The 21,681-nt window shown below is 45.6% G+C and overlaps 1 protein-coding gene across 1 annotated transcript in view; it reads right to left on the bottom strand.

The window, feature by feature from the left end:
- The window catches only part of LOC137871569 (voltage-dependent T-type calcium channel subunit alpha-1I-like), a 94,098-nt gene extending 78,148 nt beyond the window's left edge, over positions 1-15,950 (bottom strand). Inside the window, exons 1-2 of the mRNA XM_068709430.1 lie at positions 15,858-15,950; positions 11,310-11,443 (exon numbers count right to left, since the gene is read on the bottom strand). Coding sequence (XP_068565531.1) covers positions 11,310-11,443; positions 15,858-15,950 — 227 coding nt within the window. The remainder of the gene's footprint in view (positions 1-11,309; positions 11,444-15,857) is intronic.
- Between the last annotated feature and the right edge of the window lie 5,731 nt (positions 15,951-21,681).

Below are 21,681 nucleotides of genomic sequence, written 5' to 3'. Positions count from 1 at the left end.
TTCGACAGCAAAATAACAGTGAAGAAGACAGCGACATAGAAATCCTCCAATTTCCTGGAGTTTCACAGTTTTAGAAATACAATCCTGCGAGGTTTCAAAAGGTGGAAAACACATGAACAAGTTACGTGAAGGGAAGAGACAAAGAAACAGGAGGCCGCGTCGAAGTTCTGCCAACTTCAATGAAACGTCAAATTAGAAGATCAGACCTGTAGTTCATTCACCGACCGGGACGAAGTCTCAAAGTGGAGACCTGCAGCCGTTCTCTGCCCCCACATTAGAGCCTCCGCTTTACTTCAGCTCAGTGACCAGAAGCTCTGCATCTGCTTCAAAGCGTACGAAAGCTGCGCGGATGGAACTCGGCAAACCATGAAATATGAACGTCTCCTCTTGCCGCCGTGTTACCGTGTCCTTGCCGGTGACAGCAGCCCAAAACCAGACCAAAACCAAGCTAGTAAAACACACCGACCGTGAAGAGCGAGGTCGGAGTTCACAAGAGCGCCTGGATTCCAGGATCCCCTGGTTTTGACAGGTTTCTACCAGAGACCTACCTGACGTCATTCCTCCACATTCCGAATTTGGAAACTTTACGCTCACTGGTTGCAAAAAAAAGCCAAGATGGTGACGGCCGAGACTCAAGATGGCAACAGCCAAAAATGGCCGCTAGCCGCCGGCTCAGACGTCTCCGTGTTCGGACAGGCCCTCCCTGCTGCGAGGGTTGCAGTTGCGGAGGTAGTGTGGACCAATGGCTGCGAGTAAAACCACACGAGTAACTGACACCCGGTCGTGGTCCTCACAAAGATAGAAGTACAAGGATGTGTGTGTGTGTGTGTGTGTGTGTGTGAGTGAGTGTGTGTGTGTGTGTGTGTGTGAGTGAGTGTTATATTTATCCGTCATTTTGAGCAATTCCGGGCAGCAATTTTAGATAACACAGCTCATTTTGACCACGCATACGCAAACAATTACACTCGTGCACACAGTGATATACACTCGTGCACACAGTGATATACACACACACACACACACACACATACACACAACTGCAAGGACACAGTGTATTATACACACAGGCACAATAACACACACACACACACACACAAGAAGCACTACCTCGATACAGCCTACTTTTTCCCGCGCCAAGCAGATGAACGGACGGATAAGCTCAGTCTGACACCCAAAGACAAAATCACACACACACACTCACACACACACACACACACACACACACACTCACACACACACACTCTCACACACACTCTCACACACACACACTCTCACACACACTCTCACACACAGTAGATAAGGTGCTCGGGGCAGACTCACAAAGCTGTGTCAAATCAGAACACACGTGCACAAAAGCACAACCACACACACACACACACACTTTCTCTCTTTGCACACTCACGTCCAAACACACTCACACACTCCTGAAGAGTGTAGTTATGTAAGCCGTGAACCAACACACACACACACACACACACACACACACACACACAGGTCAAACTAAATGTAGTGTCTGTCTGTGTTTGAGTTAAGACTGCTTTAACCAGACTGCCTCATGAATATTTGAACAGGAGGAACTTTTGTTCCTAAGCGACTTTAAAGGTGTGTGTGTGTGTGTGTGTGTGTGTGTGTGTGTGTGTGTGTGTGTGTGTTTTAAATCCCTTCTTTAACATCCTCCTTCTCTTTTTAGGGTTTTCTCTTCTCTTGAGGGAGCCGCTCTGTCTCTCCGCCGTTTACTTTACCTCCCAACAAAAAAAAAGCACAAGTTGGCATTTTAAGACTCCTATGAGCCAGCGGGGCGGTTTCTCTCCAGGGTTCCTCCGCTGGATGGAGGGAGGAGCTTTGAATAACGGAGATACTGTCAAGAGGCAGGCTTTCAAAACGCAGGCGGCAATCTCTGGTTCTGCAAAGTTCTTCAAAGCTTCATGTGTTAAAGCTGCATTCTCTCTAGTGTCCAGCAGGGGGCGACTCCTCTGGTTGTATAGAAGTCTAGTCTAAAATGACTCTACTTCTCTCTTGATTTATTCCCTCAGTAAACATTGTAAACATGAGTTTATGGTCTCAATCTCTAGTTTACAGTCTTCTTCAATGCAGCATGATGTTCATTTAGTACATTATGGAACATTTAGAGTCAAACACACCAGAAAGAGGGGATGATTTAGGGGCGGGGCTACACGCTGATTGACAGGTCTCTCCTCTCCTCCTCAGTCCAGATATGGTCACTTCCTGTTCACCTGTTGCAAAAAGTTGAGATGACTTGACGACATGCTAACCTTGTGATGGCGTCAGAGGGACATGAATCCAAACAATGCTAGCGTGAGCAAAACCCCCCAAAATCTGCTAAAAACTCAGCAGTATAGTCTGTGTTTTAATATCACAGCAGTGAATCCTACACGAGACACCAATCCAATAAAACCAGAGGAGAACACTAATCCATCACGCCTTCTCTCGCTGTCACAGAGCACAACTTAATGAATGAATGCTCTGAATCACAGCTGCTGATCAGACTCTTACGTTACAGTTCACCAGCATCAACAGCAGAAGTTCAACCTGCTTTTTTCCCGTCACATTAAGTGCAACATATATCAGCTGATCCGGGCAGCGAAACACACAGATTTAGGGCGGTCATTCTGCCGGCTGTGCGCACACGGCCTGGAAGAAGGCGAGAGAATAAACTAATGTGGCAATTACTGGAACGCACTGAACGTCTCGCAGGTCCAGACGAAAGTCCCTTCTGGAGAAGACGGCATTAATTATTCAAATGAGATTAATGGATGCAGTAGATCTTCTGTCCCAGCAGTGGTTTGCAAGTCAGAGAAGATAGAGGCGCGCGCACACACACACACACACACACACACAGACACACACACACACACACAATGGTTTACAACAGCTCTGACGCACTCGTCTTCCTCTTTATTTTCAGCCTCACAAACTGTCTTTTAAATATCTTCCTTTGCTGCTTAAAATATATCCCTCCATCTTTATTTCTTCCCTATTTGTTTTGTCCTTTCTGTGTGTGTGTGTGTGTGTGTGTGTGTGTGTGTGTGTGTGTGTGTGTGTTTTCTCTCTGTGTGTGTTATTTCTCACATTCCTGCAGTGTGTCGTGTGGCGTCAGAGCTCTAATGAGGTACTGTTACACCTCCAGCTGGGGACAGACACTCGTACACATGTCCCTCTGTCTGTGTGTGTGTGTGTGGTGTGTGTGTGTGTGTGCGTGTGTGTGTGTGTGTTAAATGTGCAGACATGTGGATATCTTGTCAAAGATGAAAGCCGTCTGTCTGCTGGAGCTGTGTTCCGGTCACATTACCCGATCTAGAAGATCTAGTGTGTTTTTTTTTAACCTTTCACAATAAAAGCCTGAGACATCCACGCTTTAACTGAACTTAAATTCACTCAGAAGATTTCCCTGAAAGGAAACTCAACACAATAGCTCACATTAGCTTTAGGAGAACAGCAGCAGGCAACGGTTGCATCGCTGCAACCGTTGAACAGCTTTGAGCCTTTAATCTCACTTTCACGGAGAAGGAAGTCACTTCCCAAAATCCTTCACTCCTCACATGTCATTTAGATTCTGTTTTTGGAGCGGTACATTATTGGAACCATGTGTGTTTATGTGCACACACATTTGAGGCCTTCAGTCCTAACTGTAGTCCTGACCCCGTCTGTGTGTCTCTCTACAGTTACAGCACTCAGTCAAAGTGCATCGCTCATCAAAGTGAGCGAGCCGTAGATGTGAGGGAAATATTCAGAGCTCTGGGGGACGAGCCTGTAAGTAGTGATCCACATCACTCGCACTCGCTGCTCGTGCATTTCACCAACATCATGAAAGAGTTTGCTTATTTTTCAAACTTTCCCCAGAAAAGCGTTTAGTTGAGTCGACAGAAACTGAGAACGAACCGACGGAAAAAGTCAAAGCGGCGCATGTATATTACATATTATATGTATATTCTACATAAGACTTGATCTGACAACAATGAGCCCACAATGCACACACACACACACACACACACACACACACACATACTCACATACTTGTTTTCCCCCTTTGTAAGGCCCGAACTTTTTTCACCCAAATGTGGGGTCCACCCTTTCCAGTGGCCCTACACCACTGTAAAAAATCAGGCAAGATAAAAAAAAAAATCTATATAATTATCATCTATTCAATATATCAAAATTCTAAACTTTTTTTCTCATACTAGTTTTTTAGCCACTTTGTGGGGCTCGGTTTCTAGCAGTCACAACTTGTGAGGTCTTTTTACACACACACACACACACACACACACACACACACACACACACACACACACACACACACACACATCTGTCTAGACGGTTGGTGCTGTACGGTACCAGACGGACTCCCAGGCTTCATTTACTCAGGCTTGGTGTCAAGTACTATCCCGGGTCATTAAGTCAGTAACCTCGTGCTTCATCCTCCAGTTAAACTCATTACAACATGCGCACCCGACAGCACACACGCTGCACCAACACATGAAGCGCGCAAAAGACTTGTGCAGACAGCTGGATACAGTATTAAGTAGACACTAGTGGACGTGTTGCAGTAAATCGTATCGCTGCAGCACGCTTCATCATGTGACACCATGTGATGTTGATCCAAGATGGCGTCACGCTTTGGCAGCGCCGTGCCGTTCCGTTTGCTTCTCACAGCTTTTGTTGTTCTTGTTGTTCTTGTTCTGAATGTACATTAGACGGGTTTCCATCACAATAAACGAGGCTGCGTAAGTTTCATCAGGAGTTGTAAGCTACGCATGGCTGTGATCCGCGGGTAAAAAAAAAAAAGAGTAGAAGAAGAAGAGGTCACGAACCAGAGACAAAGCAAGTCGGCTACCCATCAAACCGTCTACGAGAGAAGAATGGAGAGAGAGAGAGAGAGAGAGAGAGAGAGAGAGGTCTTCAATTGGGAAAGTATTAATCGTTCTCTCATGTCAGCTGGTTTTGAGCATGTTTCATCTTTTTAAAGAAACATGTGAATGGAAACATGGTTAAAGTATACGAGCGGACGGCACTTATTTCTGTCGACGGAGGGGGAGAACATTAAGTATATATATATATATATATATATTCAGTATATGTACATATAGTTCTGCCAACACAGAGCGAGATAAATGATGGTCTTCCATCTGCTCTCCTCGCCGGTGTGAGGCTTGGCAGCTCTGAATGTTAAGAGACAGTTAAGATGTAAAGCATATGTTTGATATGTACGAGGGAACGCACATTTACCGTCCATGTTAACCCCAGAACAGAGAGAAACAGATGGCCAAAAGTAAAAGCATCTAACAAACCCACAGTCGCAAGAACATGAACAGAAAAATACATGCATGTCTTCAGACACAAGTCGTTGAAATATACATATATATATATCTATATATCTATATATAGATATATATAGTGGTGGAGCGGGTTGTCCTTCAATCAGAAGATCGGCGGATCGATTCCCAGCTCTATGTTTGGGTATGAACGGCTAGATTCCGATGGAATGAAATCTGCCACTGCGGTGAATCTCTCAGCAGCTGAAACCTTTCGGAGCCAATCACGCAACCGGCGTCTCTGGCTGTAACAACGGTGGCAAGGAACAGCGAGCAATTACCCGGCTCAGATTGCCCATTGAAGAGTGGAGGTTACGCTGACACGGGCAACGCTCAGAGCAACAGTCGAGTGAGCGAGCAACAGAGGACGACACACTCCTGGTCGTCATTCGTACAATGACTTTGATAGGAATGCATTTAGAGTTGTGAAATGTGTAAATTCATGAGCCCTGACATTTCTCCATTAATACGCTTTGATGTCCCTTCCTGTCTCTGTGATGTTGCAAGTATTTTTTATTTATTTTTTGTTAATTTATGCTCCCCGGACACACCGGAGCGTCCTCACCTCCTCTCCTGCTCCCTCTGCTGAGTGTCGGAGACAGATAGAGGACGTGAGGGGAGAGGAGGAGGAGGAGCAGAGAGAAAGGATGCATCCTGAGAGAGGAGGCGTAAAGCTGCGCCTGCACTCACCGATAGCCTCTCCAAGACAGATGACAGGCTGTCACAACAGGATACACACACACACACACACACACACACACACATTTTAAAATATGCAGTTTGTACTCACATACACACAAGCATACAATGCAGGAGGGTCATTGGGGGGCAGGTTCCAGTTACACAAACAGCATCACTTTGAGAGGAACAATTATGAATTCAATAGCAAAAACAACCGCTGTTGATCCGTGATCCGTACTCCTCTCACGGATTAATGACACAGTTCAACATTAACCATCACAGTGTAAATAACATTTTAACGTTAACCATCAGAGTGTAAATAAAGTTTTAACGTTAACCATCAGAGTGTAAATAAAGTTTTAACGTTAACCATCACAGTGTAAATAAAGTTTTAACGTTAACCATCAGAGTGTAAATAAAGTTTTAACGTTAACCATCACAGTGTAAATAAAGTTTTAACGTTAACCATCACAGTGTAAATAAAGTTTAACGTTAACCAGCACAGTGTAAATAAAGTTTAACGTTAACCATCACAGTGTAAATAAAGTTTAACGTTAACCATCACAGTGTAAATAAAGTTTTATTGTTAACCATCACAGTGTAAATAAAGTTCTCCTGACGATGGTTCTCCTCCAGTACTCAGTAGAACATGTGGTTCTAGTCTCTGATCTCAGATCATGTTTCATTGTTAACAACTAATCAAGAGGAGAGCTAGTAACATTAGCAGCACCGCTAACGGCTAACCAACGGAGGTTCACTTCAATTACACTATGATGCCTTCAGGCTCTGCTCAGTGAACATGAGTACTGGCTGAAGGAACATTATAACGTTATCACGATGTGTTCACGTGTAATCTGTAAAATGTAGTTTTGGTGACAAACTTGAATAAATCCAGTAGGTTTTTGTTGTAATTTACCGTATTTTTTGACGAGAATTTGTTCATTCATCAATGCCAATATTTCCCTTTTTTCCAGGGTATGTTCCTACAACTAAACCTCTGATCTCGAGTCCTAATGCTGAGCAACAGCAGGTGTCAACCGCTAAAGACTGTACCCAAACTCCTTCCTTCTCTCGCTCTCTCCCTCTCTCCCTCTCTCTCTCTCTCTATATCCCTGTCCATAGTGGCACAGCAAATTAGGATCAGATTCACTCGTTGGAAGTGATGTTATTACTGCTACCAGGAGAGAGCAGACGCACACACAATCACCACACTGGAGATGTGAATACGGAGAGACAGATATCCTATGACGCCGGTTTTGTTGAGCGTAACGGAACCGCCATCATTAGCTGTAAGAAACCTCAGAGAAAAAGAACTGAGGATGAATAAATGTATTCAGCGCTTCAATGAAGAACGGACCGACGCCGGCTTCGTAGGTTTCACCGGGTTATGAATGTGTAGAATGTGCTAAAGAGGAGTGCCAAAGCGCTTTCCAATGCGTCTCTTCAGGTGACGGCAGAGCAGCCATGCAAGGCGCTGGCCCGGCCCATTGGGGAGCAATTTGGGGTTCTTGGGCTCAAGGACACTTCGACAAGCGGACTTCCCCGAGCAGAGGATCGATTCCACCAGTGCTTTATCTCCTGAGCCACAGACAACAACATGTTATCTGTTGAAAATGAAGGGTTGGACTCCAAATAGATCCCTTTTTTGCCTCTGAATAGGCTCTTTTATAGTGCAATGTAGTGTTTTTATTTTGTAACACAATGGACCCTGAGCACCAACAAGGTGCAGAGATATCAAAACCTGAGGCGAGGAATTGACATGCGACACAGAGAAACCCTTGTTTGGGATTTAATAGCCATGTCTGTCAGATAAATGTGCTTCAGTTCCCGCCAAACGCTCTGAAGACGCTGATGATTTCACTGTAACAGCGTGTGACTTTCAGCGCTGATCTTCGTGAATTGGACTGTTTTTGCAATGAGGCTCATTTACACAGAATGGTGCCGTTTATCACAGAACCTGATTTAAACAGGAGCGCCAAGATGCCACTTGCTCAGCGGCGCAGTTCAAGGTTGAGAATTGCAGCTTTAGCGGCCACAGAAGCCGCGCCCTTTTGCTTTGGAAAGTATATAAATATAAAGGCTCATTTGAGGAACAATGCACTGGAACACAAAGCACGAGGCTTTCAGCTGGAGCTTTGTTTATCAGAATTAAATGAAATGCCCGACAAACAGGCGTGCAGCAGGGGGTTGTGCCAAAGAGCAAACTTTTGATTTACTGTTGGACACCTGCGTTCTCCGCACCGGTCCTCAAACACACCATCTAACAGCCGTACAGGCAGGCTGAGCAGTGTGGGACTCGTGCTGCTCCTAATCCCCTCCCTGCAGCTCGCCTACTGTTTGTGTTTGCAGCACACTAGTTCCCAGGGGTGCGACGGTTTTATCGCGCTCCCCCTCCTTGCCTCTGCATGCGCTGCATGCGGTGATTGTGAGACCGGGGAGTTTATTGGTGGTCGTGTTTATTGGGGGTTTAGATTCCACAGAGACGAGGCGACAGATCTCTGCAGCTGCTGTTTAAAGGACGACAACAGACGGGTTGGGGGTGGGGGGGGGGGTTAAGACATATGTGCTGAAAACTGGGATCAGAGTGGAGGAAACGGACCACATTCAACGTTACGAGGAAGCAAGATGGTGGCGGCAGTATCTTCTCTAGCCTACGGGCTGGAACGGTGCGCTGTTGAAATTTTATGGAAAATCTCGAGAAACCAGGGCAGTAAAAAAGTGAATGAAAAATGTTCACCTTCCCTTGAGGGCAAAAGAAGGAGAGGAGGATGAGGAGAGTGGAAATAAAAAAAGGAGGGAGGGAGGGAGGGAACATGGCTGAGGTAGAAACATGGTGGAAAGCTGCTGGGGCACAATAGAAATGGAAAAACTCAATAATTCATCAAAAAGAGAAATATCTAAATATTAAGCACAAACATTTTCTTTTGAAGCAATATTTAAAACAGCTATTTTGATATGAATTGATATATGAAATATGAAAAGAGGGCATTGTGGGATGAGAGAATGTACTGTAGGTGGAGAAAGGAGATGTGCTTACATGATGGTGTTCAGTGTGTTTGTGGACTTTTCACATCTGGTTTGACAACCACAATAATGAATGCAAGTCAAAGGAAGAGCGTTCACGGTGAGAGTGGATGGAGGGAGGGAGCAAAAGATGGATGGACGGATGGATGAACGGAGTGATGGACGGATGGAGGAAAAGATGGATGGGAGCGAGGTTGGATGGATGGATATATTATACACATAAAGGCCATTTCATCGGTCATTGGGAGTTCCATCTAACCTTGTTTTTACTCTGAAGGAGCTTTGTCAAGTCAGGAAATCACCAAATAAGTCATAATATTTACTGGAAAAAATTGCTTTTTTTAATTATTGGAGCTTGAACCACACCTGAGAGAAGAATGCAGGCTTTCTCTGTCCCTGCTGCCTCCGTTTTAAAGCTGTATTTGTCTCTTCTGCGTCACCAACAGTGGATTAATACTAAATCTTTAAGACAATCCCTTTAAACGTGAATATGCACTTGCGCACAATGAGACTGCTGAGGGTAGCTTAAGCAGTTGGTATGAAGCTTGTTTGTACGCAGACTAATTTTGGCCCATTTGATGAGCTTCTCAATGATAACTAACGAAGCTTTAATAGTTGATCGTGTCGTCTTTGAGTACTCCTAATATTTCTCCTGTGCACAGTTGATTAAGTCACCGACACAGAGGAGCGTCTCTTTCTACGAGCTTCACCCGACAAGAGGAACAGATGAGAGACGTTTACCCAGCATGCCCAGACCCTGCTGGTTGTATTACTATCTTGCAGGATTGCTAACTGAACTGAAAGGACACCAGTAAGGTCCAGAGAATCCAGAGCTCTTGTATTATATTCCTTAAAAACCAACATGAGCGACGCACACGTCAAAGAACGGCATCTTCAAGGAAAGTAACATTTAGGTTTTCATCGCAGTGCCACAGCCGATAAAATAATCAATTCAAACTCAGCTGTCAGCCGGTGTGATGTTTGGTTGCAATGAAAATCGATAATGTATTCTGTGGCAATAAAACACCTCTATGGGGTTTTGTTTTGAGTGAAGAAACATGAGTACGGATCGCTTTAGAGCTCTTCTTATTGGGAGTTTCTTCATCAATCACTTGAAACTAGCCGCTGTAGGCTGTGAATCGGCCGACAGCCTAAAAGTGTGTTTGACACCATCTGAAAAACAGACCAACCTCTGATGGCCGATATGTGACTTCAGCAGGAAAAGCTAAACCACTGTATATTGTCAAGAAAGCTATCGTTAGCCTCTAATGAGGAACGTATGTTCAAGGCTGCACGACTTTGGGACCCACGGCATCACGGATACGTTTCAGAACGAGAATACAGAAGTCCTCCATGAAAAAGCAGTTGAACCAGCCGTGTGTTCAGTAGAAAGTCTCCGTTGATGTGGTGACCCCACAGCGTCTGTCTTAAGTATAAAAGTCTTTGTGAATAAGAAGTGGACGTAGTCACTGTGACGTCACCCACTGGTCTGTGGTTGTTAAGCCTTGAGTCGCCATCACGTCTTTTTTTGTAGCAGGTAGTGAACATATTTGGATCTGGGAAAGAGTTACCTTTAGCATAACACATGCTAAGTAACTGCTAGTGCTAGCAGGCTAGCTTGGTTGGCTAGATGCATCAGTAATTCACATTAACTGTGACGAGTTGGGACGCTAGCTTTGCCTGCAGAAACAGGCTTGTTTGTAATGTACTAAAACATGCACAGAGTCCTTAGAGTGGTCGGTTTTAACCACACAGAAAGCCTGATTATTTGTCTTATAGTTTCATGAAAAATGATTCAGAAGTCACCAACATTACAAACACGGCCAAATGGTGAAGTTCAGTGATTAGCTGAGGCGACAGCTAGTAGACAGGTAGCAGCTGAGGTTGAGTAGATATTAAAAAGACTCGTCATTAAATGCTACTCTTCATTGGCCAGCTTAAGTGAATTTATTTGACTTTGAAGTCGTCAGTAACAGACAAGGTACACATAGTAAATTTATGAGGGTCATTTTCAGCTCATTTGTTAAAGTACATTACGGTGATTAGCTCAGCTGAATCACATTATGGTTGTGTTATTGTCCACCATGTCCCAGGTCGACAGTGACTATATTAAATATTTCTTATTCAACTTAAACGGTGTTGGCCATGCATGGTACAATGCACCATGAACTGTCGGGGCGAGCCTGGCCTTTAAATATATACGCCTGATGAATCAAAATCAAAACCCGTCCCCTGACAGACATAGAGAGCTTAGCGGGAACAGGAGGTCCTCACCCTGCCATGACGATGAAGAAATCCAGTCGGTTCCACGTGTCCCCGAGGTAACAGTGTCGCCCGAAGATCCCCAGCGCGACCATCTTTATAACCATCTCCATGGCGAAGAAGATGTAGATGAATGCATCGAACGCCTGGACAGGAAGACAAAGAGACACGGTGTCATTGCTCAGTGCTTTGGGCACCGCAAACAAGGTGGAGACAGAAACATCAGAGAAGGACATCGATGAACCAACCAACCAATGCTTATATGAGCTGAGGCAAGTGGGAAATATGTGATTTGTAATGTTGGTGAAGACGTTGCTTCACATCACATGAGGGGAACCTACAGAACCACTGTAATACAACTTGTGATTTAGGATGGTGAAAAAACCTGGCAGCAAATGGGAAAACACCGCCTGGTGCGGTGAATCTGTGGGAACATGCTGATGGCAGTCGGAGTCAAATGTCTGGACTCGATGGGTCCATCGAGGCCTGCTGTCAGCAACACACAATGCTCAGGCTTCAGCATTATGAAGGTGGTTGAAAAATGATTGAAAATCCAAATTCCAAAAAGGTTGCAGGTGTGAATCAATCAGCAAAACATGAATCGGGTAGCCAACTAATCAACGTATTGTTTCAGCTTCATGACAGACATCGGTGTTTGCTTCTGACTGATGCAATCTGAAGAGGCCACTTGGAGTTCTGGAACATTATTCGGCACAAATAATCAGCAGATCGCTCATCGATGAAAACGATTTGCTAATTGCAGTGAAAGGCTGTGAGCAAAGTCCAGAGGGCCGTTTACAACCTTCCATCTCTCTTCATTTATTGTCCTTCTCTAACAGTTTAATATCTCCATCTCTCTCTATTAAACCTTTACCCCCCCCACCTCTCCCCAGTCGAGCAGTTTGCCCTAAACTGTGGTGTAATGGAAAATAATTTGTTTGTGCAGTAATCAAAGATAAGCCCCACATCGACATCCCCCCACCTCACTTCAGCTTCAATCTAGCATCTAATTAAAAGAAGGGAGCGAAAGAAAAAAAAAAAAAATCCAAATAAATCAAAGCACCCAGCTCGCTAATGCGTGTTATTGCTGTTGTGAGCAAAGAGCCTAGATTAGCTGCCGTTCTCTTCTGTGTAGAAAGGGGGATTAGGGAGGAACTGACGCGCTCTGGCGTTGCCTGTAATTTGATTTTCAGAGGGTGAAGCACTGTAGGCAACATGATCGGAATCCGAAAGCCACTGATGCGAATCCATGTTCCGTCACTCTCTTCGACCTACTCGGCAGTCCCGGAGGAGCGTCGCGGTGCAGGACTGGCCTGCTAATTCGGAGGAGTGGTCGCAGTTTTGCAACCTTGAACTTTTTGCAACACCGGAAAGACGGACGAGGCGCTGCCTTTTGTAAAGTTTGCTGAACCGAGGGAGATGAAAACTCCACCAAATGTCCCAAAAAACCCATCCCTCCTCTGACACCTCCACTGCTCTCGTTCTTAACCTCTCACTCGCTCGTCTTCTAGTCTCTTCTACGTCTCTATACTTCTGCATCATCCGTCTCTCTCTGCCTTTCCCTTGTTTGACGCTCCACTTCTATCCGTCTCTACTCTGTTATGCTCTTAGCTTTCCAATCTTTTCAACTTTGGCAGGCTTCAGTCCAATCCATGATTACATTTTGAGGCTGATACTGATATCAATAACGTAAATATTATTACATCTACAGCTCTCAATGACAACGCTAACGTGTTGAGTAGTGCAGCTGAGGCTGATGGGAATGTCAATGTACGCCCACTAACAGTGCTTGATGTTGCCACTGACACTCTGGCTCAGACTGTTGTTATAAAGCTGCAACATTTTTGGAAAGAACCCTGCAGAGAAATAAAAGCTTTTTCTTTACTTTTCTTTCAGTGGGAAAAACAAAACATTTCTAGCGGACGCAAATTGACGGCGAGGAGCTGCCCAGACGGATTACACTGCAGCCCGCTTATAAGCTGCAGCGGTCGCTTTGGGTAAAACTGACGACGGAAGTGCCGTTACTGAAGTACGCAAGTTACGTGACAAATAAATCAACAGGAACAAGGAACGAACAGCGGCGTCTTGGCTGAAAGATCGCTGTTTGTTGGACCCACAGACTGTAACACAAGAAGTGGGCGTCGTCATGGTGATGTCACCCATTGGTTTGTGGACTGATGTTAAGAAGCCTCAAGTTCGACATTGGATTTTGGCCGTTGCCCCGCCCCTAACTCATCCCCTGCTTTATGGTGTGTTTGACTCTAAATGGAGCATAATGTACTAAATGAACATCATGCTGTATTGAAGAAGACTGTAAACTAGAGATTGAGACCATAAACTCATGTTTACAATGTTTACTGAGGGAATAAATCAAGAGAGAAGTAGAGTCATTTTAGACTAGACTTCTATACAACCAGAGGAGTCGCCCCCTGGTGGACACTAGAGAGAATGCAGCTTTAAGACACTTCAGCATCGGCTTCACTCGTCAGAACCGGAGGTTGCCGCTTGGTTGGACCCGTCCACCTCCAATCCCACCGCTCATGATAACAGCTACGAATGCTGGATGTGAAAGAGCCCGAATAGACAAACACACTATCACAGGAGGAAAACTGATGACAATCGTTCAGCTCTGAAGGCTCCAAACCTTTCACATCCTCTCTTTCTGAGGGCTAGTTATTGACTATCTGACACTTCCTACCCAGTGAGATGAAAACATTGTTGTCTCTATACAACATCGTGTGATGTCTATGAAGACTCTCACCCATCCAGCTCATGGGATAGCTAGAGGGAAGCCAAATGCTAATTAAATATCTGTTTGGTCTTAAAGCGTTTTAAGGACCAAACTACGATTTGAGTCGCCTCTGACTCTCACGGAACAACCGAATCTGATATTCACTTATCATGCAAAACCATCTTTTGTGGCGTTTACTAGCTGACTACATAAGTAACTAAGCTTCCAGAGGGTCTTTAATTCGACATTTGTTAGAGCTTAACGATTGCGCTGCTGAGGCCCCAACTGAAATCACCGTATTGAACAACGGATTTTGTGAGAGGAGAGTATTGACTGTGGCACTGCAGCGCACTAAATCCATGCCGATATTGAATAGGCTCTATAGATACTCCGAGGAGAAATTCTATTAGGTCCAACTCACCAGCCACCTCCCCCAGGGAGCCGGATCGATCCACTGGGGGTGCTGAGTGCGGTGCCTTTTGTGTGTGTGTGTGTGTGTGTGTGTGTGTTCGTGTGAGAACGTAAAAAACAGAAAATCAGAGGTGATTCAACAAGCGACAGACCGAAGACATACGTGCACACCCACTCGGGGGGGGGGGGGGGGGGGGTAAGTGAGAAGGGATCCTGTGTCCTGCAAGTTGACGGGGAGGGGGGGGATAGCTGCCGGGGTGCCGTACGTGAGAAAGTCATGCTCGCTGCACCATAAAGACCACATGCTAGCAGTGAGTCACTGCTAGGAGTTACAGGCGAGGAAGCATTGAGAGGAAAGCAATACAGAAGAGGAGGGTGTGTGTGTGTGTGTGTGTGTGTGTGTGTGTGTGTGTGTGTGTGTGTGTGTGTCTTCCTAGAAGCCTTTGCTCTCTACTTCTAGGAATGTGAGGCCATGTTGTTGTCTCTGTGTGCTCATGTGAGTTGTCTGCTTATGTATGGGGGTAATATACAAAATATGCACGGCTGAGTATAAGTGCACAGGTTTATTAACGCACGCTTGCGAGTGCTTTTCGCACCGCGTCAATGTATCTACGCAGATACACATGATATACATCAAATATACATGAGCCTGTGTAACTAAGTCAACTTTATTTATAGGGCACTTTTAAAAAACAGGGAGGGAATCCAGAGTGTCAGTGGCTCTTGTGAGGCTGTAATGCCCACTGTAAGGAACGCCACATCGTAAGATGAATAGAAGTGTGTTGCAGTCGAGGAGAAGTGAATGAGAGGGTGGAGTCACAGTAAAATACCAAGGACTAGAAAGGTGCACTCAGCAGGGTGAGTCTGCATCGACCGCTGCTGTGTGACCGAATGAACACATCCCACAGCTGGCCGTAGTCGTCGTATCAGAAACGTCACACGGCCTTGCCAAGAACAGAAAACTGTGACTCAACAAGCTGTCGGCCCGCGTAGCAAACGGAGTGGCGGCGACGTACTCAGCAGCGTGAGTACTGGGAGCTCTGTTCGCTGTTCGCCAAACACACCGTGCAAAACCAAGAAAAGTGGGGAAAGCTGTCTTCCCCCCTCGCTGCAGAGGATAGCGGCCGAGGGGTCGGTGACGCACTCAGCTGGGTTATCTCTAGCCGCACCTACCGGCCAGCGGGCGGCACGAAGCAGGCGCTGGTTTGAGAAAGTGTGAGTCAACGCAGCCAGGAGAGGTTCTTTAAACATGCAGCCATGACCAGGCTGCCAAAAATAACATGCGGTTTGCTGCAGCAGGACGAGCGACGTGGCTGCGGACAGACACAGAGACGCACGCTCACTCACGGGACGCATGATTCTACTGGTGGATAATAAAAACAATGGCGTGGTGAGTGTGTGTATGTGTGTGTTGGTACCTGTAGTATTTGGCATCTGTCCGAGGAGCAGTCGATGTTCTCACAGGGCTGGTACATCCCCAGAGTCACGCAGTTCAACAGGATCACCATCATGCTGACGCGTTCGAACCACGTGGAGACGTCCGCCGTTAAGGAGAACAGCTGGAGGAGCGGAGGCCCAGAGCACGATGCGACCTGAGAGGAAACTTATGCTTTCTGAAGTCGTGAATTCATAATCATGTCGGTGACAGATGATGAGAGATGGGAGGGTCACATGACTGGAACAGCCCCAAAAAGGTACGACCGTGGTAGAAGCGCAGCGGGTGGAAGGACACTAGAACAGGATCTAATTCAGTCAGAGACTCAGAGTCCGGCTTTGGGTTTGAGGACCTTCTGTGATCTTTTACCTATTTGTTGACTCTCTGACTTGCTCAGAAAATTGCTGCGACACTAACGTCGAGACCATGCGCGGTGTTTTTGAGGGTACGAACAACGCTTTGTTTAGAAAAGAGGTTTAACGGAGCGAGCAGCAACATGCAGGAAACTGAGCCGCGTGCCGGAGAAAGAAATGAATTTAAACAGAAGCAAAGCGGCGGAGTGTGACGGGAGCGATTCAATATGCATTTCTCTGTGCGCCGAGGGAGCCAGCGCACCGCTTGGTTAAATAGTGTGTGAAGGAGGATGTGCGGCAACAACAGCCCCGGAGGTTCTGATCCTCCCAGAAGGCCCGGGCGGCAGAAGGAAGCTGAAATGCTCCTCCCCCAGAAAAAAAACCGGCTCCGGTTCTCCACGTCTCTTGGCCCCGCGTGACCCTGGTTCTCTAGGGAAAGAGACGGACCGCTGTAGGTATCGCAACGCGTACAAAGATAGGCTGTGAGTGGGCAAGAACACACGTGTACACACACATGTACACACATGTACACACACATGTACACACAAGCGCCCACTCGCCAACACACGAGAGCAGGAAACGTGCACGGATGCTAGATGTGCAACTCATTGTCGTTTTGAATCAGGTTCCGTCTTTTTAATGTTGCTGTTAAATGCAGAGACACAAACAGAAGCTCACCAACGGGTCTCCTGCCATCGGGTTCAATCAAGTCGCTTATTTGTTGACGATATTAAACGGGTGTATTTATAGATGACTGTATCTATGAAGGCTTCATGTCATGAATTCACTTCCCGCAAAATGTTTCAAGTTAAAAGCCCACCAGGAACATGAGGAATCATTGTGTTATCGAGGGAATGAGTTTAACGAGCTCTGAGAGCAAGTTGTTCACTTCAAATTGCAAATTTACTGAAAAACTGAAACTGAACAAGGTGTGTGGTGATTACTGAAGTGCAGAGCTGAGTGTGTGTGTGTGTGTGTGTGTGTGTGTGTGTGTGTGTGTGTGTGTGTGTGTGTGTGTTGTCTTGGATTGGTCGTGCTCAGTGAACATGGCTTTGACCTGGTTCATGAACATTTTGGAAGTCAAAATGTCTTCCAGTTTGAATAAATTATTTTTTTAGGTTCACTAACAAACAATACAAATATTCAAATCATGCCAAAGGCAGGCACATGCTGCAGGCCAACACACACACACGCACGCACACACACACACACACACACACACACACACACACACACTACACGTTGTGCAACTGCAGCTATCTTCTGCAGCGAGCCCTTCCCTAATGAGGAGGAGATATCATCCTCAGGTGTCAGGAGCTCTTGGTGAAAACCTCTAGGCGGTGCAGCCTTTCTTTCCAAGGCAGATACACACTTTAAAGTGAATATCACGGCCGGACAAAAGAAAAAACGGCAGGTCAGCGCTTTTCTTCTCATCCCACCCCCAACCACCACCACCACCACCCCCGAGTCTGAGTAATGATGACAGCCTTTAGGGCTAATGCCGTACGGATTATCTCCAGGTTATTTCCGCTGCCAGATGCATTCTTTTAAAACACAGCCTCAGAGAGAGTTGCCAAAAAGCGCCCGGCGTTGCCGCCGATACGTGAGCCGCTTCAACAATGTGCCGTCTGTCTGTCTCTCTCTCCACTTCTGAACAACGAGTCAATTAGTAGAGCTGCCTTGGAGGAGGCTCTCACACACACACACACACACACACACACACACACACACACACAGAAGATGAATTCTTTCTTCCTTTCATATTATTTAATTTGTTTGTATTTCATACCGGGGAGCGATTGCAAAGTGTGGCAGAGTGTTTGCTTCACATTCATCCAGAGCTCGTCACTCATGGCTGCTGGGGGGGGGGGAAACCTCCTCCAGTACTTCAATGTGGGCCACGGAGCAGCGCCAGGTAAAATAGCTGGAAGTACGAGTGTGAGTGATCGGCCCGGTTCTGATGGCTCCCTGGAGGATCGGAGCGCTGCTCCGTCACAATGTGGAGGAGTCATGGCGTTCCTTTAGTCATTGGAAAGGTGAGCAGACTGTAAAACAGACACATGAACCCTCCAACAGCATCTGTGTGAATGGATTCATGAGAGTAAAGCAGGTGATTCTACAGAACTATTCCTTACACTGAATGTCATCAATGTACTGGACTGGTCCAGTCCCAGTTTGCTGTGATGAACCTCATGTGAAGACACTTTAATGTTGATTGCATAAACTGTTAAACTGCGTAAACAATTTATTTAGTTTATGCAATTTCGCCCGTCGCCATCTTGGATTACGGCCGTCGCCATGTTGTTTTTTCTCAACTAGTGAACAGGAAGTGACCACATCTGGACTGAGGAGGAGTGACGTAGAGACGCCGTATACGTCTCTGGTAGAGACCTGTCAATCAGTGTGTAGCCCCGCCCCTAAATCATCCCCTCTTTATGGTCTGTTTGACTCTAAATGGAGCATAATGTACTAAATGAACATCATGCTGTATTGAAGAAGACTGTAAACTAGAGATTCAGACCATAAACTCATGTTTACTATGTTTACTGAGGGAATAAATCAAGAGAGAAGTAGAGTCATATATATATATATATATAGAGTCATACATATATATGTATATATATATGTAAATATATATTTGTATATATATTTGTTTGGCACACTGTGGTGAAGGAACCACACAGCAGATTCACTTACATCGGAAACAAATCCACGATTTTTAAAAAGGGCCAAATTCAGCGGCATCAGAGATGATAACCCAAAAGATTTTGGATGTGCCGAAAAAAAGCGTCGGCGTGGCGACGCCGTAAAGAGGCTGAAAGAGAGAGAGTGTGTGTCAGCGGGGGGCTAAATGAATTCTTAACACCTCGCTGCATGGCGTCTCTCTCTCTCTCTCTCTGTCTCTCTCTCTCTCTCTCTCATCCAAAGAGACATGTATCCCCTGGTTTCCGCAGTAACCAATCGACTATTAAGTAAATTGTCACAAAAAGAGAGAGAGGGGGGGGGTGTTTGAAGTTATTTTAGGTTTTTGGTGTCCTTAAGTGAGACTTCATTTCTACCACTGTTAATCACACTGTTGATACAAGACGAGTGATTTGATAGATATAGGTATGAACAGATCTCTCTCTCTCTCTCTCTCTCTCTCTCTTCGATCTCGTCCAGTTGACTGTATAAAGGGAGGTGTTCAAATGTCATGGGATATCACACGGTAATGCTTCACAGCGTCTCATGTCAGCTCCTCACCTCACGGAGCTGTCAGGTCGGAGGAGTACGCACACACACACACACGCACACACACACACACACACACACACACACACACACACACATTACTTGTTCTACGAGCCTCTCGTTGCTCGTCGGCCTTCAGACTTTTTGCCTCCTCATTAGATTGAAACCGATGTTCGGTTAACGGCGAAGCGTTCAAACACGCTAAGGCTGCAACATTATCACGATGTAACAAATGAGACCATCACTCACCAGACTGGCAGCTTCCTCCTCCAGTCTGGTTCATGCTGACCGAGCTGCAGCTCACCGTCTCCATGCATCAGTCAGCAATTTGACTTGAATGAGATTTGAATGCGAAAATGTCCTTCACCTGCTCATAACAATACATAACACTCTCTACTCCTCCTCAGTCCATATACGGTCACTTCCTGTTCACTGGTTGCAGAAAAACCAACATGGCGACGGCCGTAATCCAAGATGGCGACGGGCGAAATCGTCAAACTCGAGGCTTCAAAACATCACCAACCAATGAGTGACGTCTCGATGGCTACGTTCTTCTATAAAGTCAATGGTTTGTTCAAATGAATGGAAGCAAACAGACGTGGAATCTCACCTGGAGTCGGCTGTGAAGTGCTGCTAGCGTCTCTTAGTCTTAATCTTAATCTTAATCTTAACAAACAGTCCTCAAGAGGAGAGCGTACATTCCCCTCGTTTAGAAAGGTTAAGCAAATGGTTTTGTTTGAATCACTTACTGGCTGCTTCAGCATCAGCACATATTTAATACGATTATGTCTCATTTGCATATTGAAACATAAGAAAAGCTATAATACCACAGATCAGTGTCTCAGTGTAAGTAAACTTCATGTTTCTAAGAATGCCTCCGCCTCCTCGAGGCTTCTCTCTGTCTGCGTCTCCTTCTCTGTTCCTCCGCAGGATTCCTTTAAGACAAGCTCTGCCTTGTTGCTGTGGCAACCGGCGCTGTCACAAAAAAAAATATTAGGAAAACCTCTGTTGTGTGTGTGTGCGTGTGTGTGTGTGTGTGTGTGTGTGTGTGTGTGTGTGTGTGTGTGTGTGTGTGTGTGTGTGTGTGTGTGTGTGTGTGAGACACACATTTCTGTCAACTAAATCATCCGTTCACAATTCAATATCTTGATCAAGGATCCATTTGTCAGACATTCTTTTGATAAAACCACCGTTTAGTTTAACAATGAATCCAAATATTTTGTATAAGAAACCACACAAGCGTGCACAAAACACACACACACACACACACACACACACACACACACACACACACACACACAGGGGGTGTTTGTGTGGTTGTGCTGAGTTTATCAGAATACTACGGGTTCATTTAGCGGTCCATCACCTTCTGAGAAACAGACTGAGGCAGATAAACTGACAGCATGAATAGAGGAGAGGAGAGAGAAGAGGAGAGGAGAGGAGAGAGAGAGATACAGAGAGAGAGAGAGGAGAGAGAGAGAGAGAGACAGAGAGAGAGAGACTATAGCAGTAAACTTAATCTAACAGCTGCCAACTAAAGTGTCTTTGTGTGACGGTGGTGAAGTACAACAGTGATGGAGTTTGCAGGGAAATACTCAGTGTGCAGATATAGATTAGATAAGACGGGAGAGTCTTCCTTCAAACCATTTCTCTCTCTCTCTCTCTGTCTCTCTCTCTGCTCTCTCTCTCTCTCTCTCTCTCTCTCTCTCTCTCTCTCTCTCTCTCTCATGCAGAGGTTCAGAGTGTAGGTTTCCTCTCCTGCCCACAGACGCTTGTGTAACCGATAGATCCCGCTGACCACCAATCAAACACAACTACTGACGGAGCTAAAAATATATACGGGGACCAGTGGGGAATACACACAACACAACTCAACACAACACAACTCAACACAACACAACTCAACTCAACTCAACACAACACAACACAACACAACACAACACAACACAACTCAACACAACACAACTTAACACAACACAACTCAACACAACACAACTCAACACAACTCAACACAACACAACACAACACAACACAACACAACACAACTCAACACAACACAACACAACACAACACAACTCAACACAACACAACTCAACACAACTCAACACAACACAACTCAACACAACACAACACAACTCAACACAACACAACTCAACACAACACAACTCAACACAACACAACACAACACAACTCAACACAACACAACACAACACAACTCAACAC

The sequence above is a fragment of the Cebidichthys violaceus genome, unplaced genomic scaffold, assembly GCF_023349555.1.
Source record: "Cebidichthys violaceus isolate CVI_PGR_0920_01 unplaced genomic scaffold, fCebVio1.0.p SCAF_148, whole genome shotgun sequence".
NCBI lineage: Eukaryota > Metazoa > Chordata > Actinopteri > Perciformes > Stichaeidae > Cebidichthys > Cebidichthys violaceus.
Note: the sequence above shows the minus strand (reverse complement) of the source record. Positions and strands in the feature narration are given on the sequence as shown.